This window comes from Euphorbia lathyris, chromosome 10, assembly GCF_963576675.1.
Source record: "Euphorbia lathyris chromosome 10, ddEupLath1.1, whole genome shotgun sequence".
NCBI classification, from domain to species: domain Eukaryota; kingdom Viridiplantae; phylum Streptophyta; class Magnoliopsida; order Malpighiales; family Euphorbiaceae; genus Euphorbia; species Euphorbia lathyris.
The window spans coordinates 15,548,236-15,554,985 of record NC_088919.1 but is presented as its reverse complement, the minus strand read 5'-3'; the positions used below and the strand labels follow the sequence as shown (position 1 = coordinate 15,554,985).

At 35.8% G+C, this 6,750-nt stretch overlaps 1 protein-coding gene across 1 annotated transcript; it reads right to left on the bottom strand.

Moving 5' to 3' along the window:
- Positions 1–1,604: 1,604 nt before the first annotated feature.
- Positions 1,605–5,552, bottom strand: LOC136209675 (probable inactive purple acid phosphatase 16). Its single transcript, XM_066001222.1, has 5 exons — positions 5,234–5,552; positions 4,577–4,801; positions 3,128–3,404; positions 2,740–2,905; positions 1,605–1,987 (listed from the first exon to the last, which is right to left on the bottom strand). Exons 1-5 carry the CDS (start codon positions 5,523–5,525, stop codon positions 1,775–1,777), a joined length of 1,173 nt encoding a protein of 390 aa, XP_065857294.1. The 5' UTR covers positions 5,526–5,552; the 3' UTR covers positions 1,605–1,774.
- Positions 5,553–6,750: the final 1,198 nt, after the last annotated feature.

Here is a 6,750-nt window from a genome sequence, read left to right as displayed (position 1 = left end):
ATAAATGCTTATTTTAGAATTAAAATTCTTTTTTTATTGAAAATATAAGAAAATATATGGATAATTAATGCTTAGGGTTGTATATATCATTTGCCGATGATTTAATATAGAAAAACATGTATATTTATAACATATATCTTTCAAAGTGTGCAAACATCGACATTTCAACAACTATATCATTGAAACAACTCAAAAGTGAATTATAATAAAGTAAAAAATAAATTCACAATAAAAAATGTTTATGTTCATCATCACTTAGGCGGCCTAAGCGGAGCCCAGACAACTAAAAATCGCTTAGGGGCCAAAAACGCCAAAGGGATTAATCGGAGAAAATCGAAGCGGATTCTCAATTTCACCTAGACGGTCCATGCGGTCTTGATTTAAACACTACTCATGACTTAAGATTCTCTTTAAATAACAGCTCTAAGAAGTTGTGCTAAAGTTCTATTAACTACTTCGACATGACATCACTCTGTGGGTGACAAGTTTTTTTATCTCCTTACATATCTCCCACTCAATTTTTTGACATGTGTCATAATTATCATACTTTAGTCTTATTAATTATGATTAACTTTCTTTAACCTTGGTTAAAGTAAGATAATTATGCTACTTATAAAAAATTCAATGGAAGGTAGGTAAGGGAATAGAGAAATGGGAACATCATACTTTCTTCCGCTAATCTCTACACAAGCTACAACTCCCCCTAACACTAGCCGTCAACTAGATATTATGGATCCCGCTAAGCAATAATGAAAATATCTATATATATATATAAAAGTGAATGCACTATATTCTCCTCCAAGTAAGGAGAGTAATATCAATCTCGTATCCTTACCATTTTATTATTCCGTCCTATTTACCCTAATGGATATAATTTTGAAACTCATTCCAATTCCATTTAATTTGCAAGTAATCATGGATATCCATATCAATTAAGAATCATAAATAAATCAAATAAATTATAAATTTAATGAAAAATAAATATTCAATAAATTTAATAAACACTTAAAAGTTCTAAAGAGTTCAAATTATCAAAAAGGTAAAAAAAAGGGCTTAAAATAAATAGTTCAACCTTGATACTTTTCATTTTTCTTATTTTTTTTCGTACCCGTTACATGCATTTTTTCAAATCACATTTCCATTTCAAACCTCAAGTAGTTCAATTAAAATCGAATAATACGAAGTACCGCAAAACATATAAACATTACATCCCTAGCTCCCGGTGCATAATACACTCCTTTCATCTCTACCTTCATCTATTTCTTCCTCCCAATAACGCTAAGTTCAGTATCAAAGCGTATAGATATCGGTCACATAAGCTATTATTTTGCAAGTGAACAGAAGCACTTCACCAGTGAATTAACAAGGAATTTTTAAACACACACTGACTGAAATTAGTTCGTATTCTTAATTACTTTTACCCACTTTCTGTCAAAGGTTAGATTTGGTCAAATGAATCCAAATTCACAATTTCATCAATTTTTCTGGTATACTTAATAGGATACAAACACACTATGAGGTTTGTAAGTTTGGCCTATTTAAATGGCAGAAAACATAATTAGGAAACGAAAGACCTTTCTTATTTATGTACTATATACAACTGGTGCCATAATCATTTACAATAATAACAGATTCTCACAAACCATGTTATTATACATACTGAGGAAGAAGATTCAGATATAAATTATAATCATGCATACCTAATACTCATCTGATCGGATGGTTGTGAAGTCGTCGTTGTCAGAAGCAAATATTCAACTACTTCCTCTTTATGTCAAGAACTCAAAAGAACTTGACTGTGTTTAGTTCCATCTTCCATTCTTATCCATGACTTGATAGAAAAGGGCTGCTCAGTGATCTCCACAATTCTGGCTCCTCTCGGCCAATTTCCGTAGCCACCATAACCCGTGTGCCTCGCAAAGCACAGCCATAGCTTCTTGTAGGGACAGCACCAGTCCAATCCATGGTTGTGCCCCACGAAAACTGCCTGCCAAAGCAAGAGGACCCATTTTTCATTGTCAAGCTCAAAATATAAAAGCAATGGCTTTTTTTAGTTTCAGCTTTCAGCAATTCTATGTCCTAACTAACCACACTTAGTACAGCACACACATGCACACTATTTGGTCCCTACCAAGATAAGATTACTTCACAATCAACTTCCCTGATAGTACAGCACATGCTAAATTGACCAGCATAATATCTGACGAAACGCACAAAACATGACCAGTTGCAATTATATAATATCTGACTGAGGTTTATCATGTCAGTTACCATTAAAAAGAAAACTTGGAGATGAGAACAGCAATTGAAGATCTGGATATCACTAAATATCTTTCTTGAAATATGTATAAGCAATAAGATCCTTGTTAGTTTCCAGAAATTAGAGCTGACATTGCACAAAGACCATTCATGTTGAATCATGAATCAGAATTATTGTGTAAATCATAACTATTTTCCTCTTGAGTTCAAAAATGGGTGTATAAGTCCACAGAATTCCAGCTAAAGAAAGGCCATATTGATAATAAATTTTTCAACAATTTACATGAACATTTAATTTCACATTCAACCATCCTTTTCAAAACAAAGACTTCCCTCTATCAACTAATTGATGTATGGTATATTCAGTTATTCTTGTGTACAACAAAGACATTCAGCACAAGGCAAATATTCAGTTATTTTAAACCCAGCAGGAAAAGCCTTCCACACATATATATATAAACATCGAACAGGAGATCTCACCTTGACCGAAGATCTTTTCACAAGAATGTTCATAATACCAAATTCTGCTTCTTGAGCAGCAACACATTCCCTATTCATAGAGCCCACACAAGGCTTTCTAATAAAAAAAGGGGCGACATCCTTGTATGCTTTACTTGGTATGTGCCAAAAGATAATCTCAGGAACCCTGTTCCAAGAAGCAATTATGAGTATGAAATTGACCAAAACAAACTTTTCTCAGCCTGCCTCAGTGGAAGTATTTTAGTTGAAATTTTTTAGATTACTGCATTTCACTCTCCCAAACAACATAGCATGGTTCCATTTCATTAATGTGCTGCTGTTTTGACATATTGTCGCAGTGTCAGCTAAAAAGATTCAAAGAAAACTTATGGTTTTACATTCTTCATACCTTGAATCAGGATTAATCTCTTGAGATGTATGCTGGAACCAATCTGCTTGGGCACTTGATATAACTTCTGGATAGGAACCTCCACCAGAATCTAGGAAGTACATGAAGACAAGCTTTGCTTTTGGATCACTGGAGGATGCAACTTGAAGTACATAGTTGGATACACTAGGCCACAGATCTTTAGGACCATTTTTTGAGAATGATAAGTTATTATGCTTAATTTCATTCTCCATCAGCTCTATCCGTTGTGTGCCTCTAAAGCTACAAGATTGTGCACCTGTAATGAAAATCAAATTCCAATGAAGCTAATACAATTTCCTACAACAAAAATTCTATAAGAAGCACTAATCATCTGCAATATCAGGTCATTCATTCTTCTTTTAAATCCGAAAGGAATTCAGACAAAAATGGAGGAGCTATACAACTAAAAAGGAGGTTGGGCAACAAAATCAGATGATCAGTGCGGACAGAATGCCTAAAATGGGATGTAACATGCAATTTTTGCAATAACAAAGAAGTAATTAATAGGAAACCAATCAACTCACACTCACAGATTAGTATCAGTGAATCAAATACATAAACACACAGAAAATAGGAAAGGAACCTCAAATGAATAACAAACAGAAATCAATGAAGATACAAGATAAATGAATTGAGATGAACTCAATCCCCCTCTCTACCAAATGGCAGAGCCTCTGCTCATGGCAATCAAACAGAAATCTTAGCAAAATGATCCAATGATCCCTCCTCACCCTACCCCTCTATATATACTAACAAAAGCTCTCTCTATCTCCTGTAACTAACCTCCACACCCCTCCAAACCACAAGTTCCTTGTTTCCCATATTACGCCTTCATGTCTATTAGCATATCTCTATCACCCTATTTCTTTTCAAGCATAAATGCCTTTATGACTGATCCAATTCCTTATTGATTAATACATCTTTTATTCTTTAACGGAGGAAATTTCTTGGAGAAGCAGGCTGTTCTACAAACTCAAACTCATTACCTTCACTTGAATCCTAAAAACGTACCTGCTGAGTTAATTAACCTACCAAGAAATATATATCATTTTGTGCAGTATGCTCATAGTATACATATGCAATATTTGATTGATAATTGGTAGTTTGACTCCCAAAGAAATGTTCATGATTCATATAACTTTAAATTAGTTGAAATTTTAAGCTGTGAACAATAAGGGCCAATTTTCTTATGAGATGATAATAATACTGATAAAAATTTAGTAACATAATACTTATGAAGAAAGGGTTTAACATCAAAAATCACAAGCTGGCTCAAAGGAGCAACCTTTTCCTAAAAAAGGATATCAACAATCCTGCAAAATGATGATAGCCAGAAAAACTGAAGGCATAAGAGTCTTTTTCATTTCTTTACAAAGACTAGCATTTAATGACTTGGTAATTCCATATTACCACCAACTATTCAATCACCTGGATAAGAGGAATTGCTTGCTGGACAATGAACTTGAGGAATTCCAGGGGCTGAAAACCACTCCTTGGGCCACTCAAATGCTGCATCATCATGGTTTCCAAAAACACTAGCCCAAGGTATACCCCTGGCCCTTGTTGGAGAGACTGCTCGATCCCAATACAAGCTCGCATTCGCAATTGCGATGTTATTTGCTGTGATAACATCTCCAAGGTAGACAACAAAATCTGCATAAGGAAAACTGGAAAATCAATAAATGATCCAGTGACCTCCCTTTCCCTGAATGATTTATCAAAATTCCATTCCACGATCAGAATACGGAAGGAATAAAAACAGGAAACTCAATGAAAGATTAACTAAGGCAGAGTTGATACCATAATATTAACAACAAATGAAACTAGTAAGACTACTACTGAACACATTTAGCAACGATTTTGAAGTTATTTCCAGCCCTAATATTAACTAAAGCTCAACTCAGTCACATCTAAAATTAAAATCGAAGTGAACTCATTCCTCAAAAAAAAAAAAAAATCGAAGTGAACTTTTCTCTACAGACCTCGATATAGAGTTTTCCCAGAGTTCTAGATGACAGATAAAATCAAGCAATCAAGATCAAGTGATAAGTTGAGCAAACTCGAGATGAAGATTGAGTAGCTCACCAGGTGTGTCATGGTCGAGTACAGTGGACATAACTTTGATGGAGTTAACGTCTTGGCGCGGGCCCCAGTCAGTCCAGGCGTCTTCCCCGAAATGGAGGTCGGCGAACAGCGCAATCTTGAAAGGTGTGGCGGCGCGTGGGCGAAGTCGATCCTCCACTTGGTGCGATGACTTGAGCTCAATGGTGGGAAAGGAAGCATGATGATGATGGGATCCAACGGCAAAGAAAGAGTAGAAGAAAATAGAGAGAAGTATAAAAGATAAGACGGTAAAAGGAGGTGACTCGCGTGGCATAGTCGGAGGATGGAGTCAGCATTATTGACCAAACTGAGAGGTTTCATTGATATTTCAGTGGGTAAGTCTTGGATTTTTCTTCTTGTTTAACCTTCAAATAATATGTATTGCTCTTACAATTTAAAAATTGGAATTTTCTACTTGTGATATCTTTTCATACAAATCGGTTTTTATGCGGCTAAACTAGAAGAATTTAATCCCAATATTTCACGAGTTAGGAATTGTAAAATCCTTATTGTTAAAGGGATGAATCTAAATAAAACTCTTAAAGAGATAATTTTGATTGATTGATGAAATGTTCATCTAGATGATTTTATATCATCTCAAAGCCCAAAAATGAAATTACAATAAAAGGAAAATGCATATAACCAAATAGATGAAGCTTAAATGGGTAAAATGAGGTAGATGTACAACGGTTGTAAGCTTGTAAATAAGTTAGAGGTATGAGTTGTAAATAAAGAGTGACAAACTTGTAATAAGGAGAAAGCTGGAGAAATAAATGCTTACTGATTAAGTAAGTCCACATGTCGTGTGAGAAAAGCCACACGCCGTGTGGATTAAACCAGAGACTTCAGGAGATGTTCTCTTCTGGCCACACGTCGTGTGGGTATTTTGGTTGACGCTCCTCTTCGTTACATTTGGGGGTCACACGTCGTGCGTCTATTTGACACGTCGTGCGAACCTCGTGCTTCATGTGGCTTGTCATCCCTTTCTTTAGACGTGTTGCCCCTTAGCTCGACTTTTCTCACTATTCGTCTTCTCATATGTTGTCGTCCTGCATCATTCACTCCCTCTTGAAAATAATTTGACCTCAAGTTACTTGTTAATTATGGAAGAAACTCGTTGATTTTGAACGGCTCAAAGCTCTCAAATCGAACCAATGTGTGGTTCAAAATGAATTCACGAAGCCCATTCCACAAGCTTCCGGATTCACCTTCTTCACACGAACTTCATCCCATATTTCAACTTATGACTTGCCCTGGTTCTCATCCTCATCCTCATTCGTCTTCCAATTTCTACCGGCATCAAATGGGATATCTCGATGAAGCTTGTCGAACCACTGCCCAACAATATCTTGTACTCTCTTCCAAATTCCCATGGCATGTCGAATGGACCAACCCCGAACCTTCTCGGTTTCCACTTCACTAGCTTGAAGATTAGCCACCAATTTTTTCCGTCTATAAATGACCTCAAATGGAATGTCCCGGCGAAACATATCAACCCA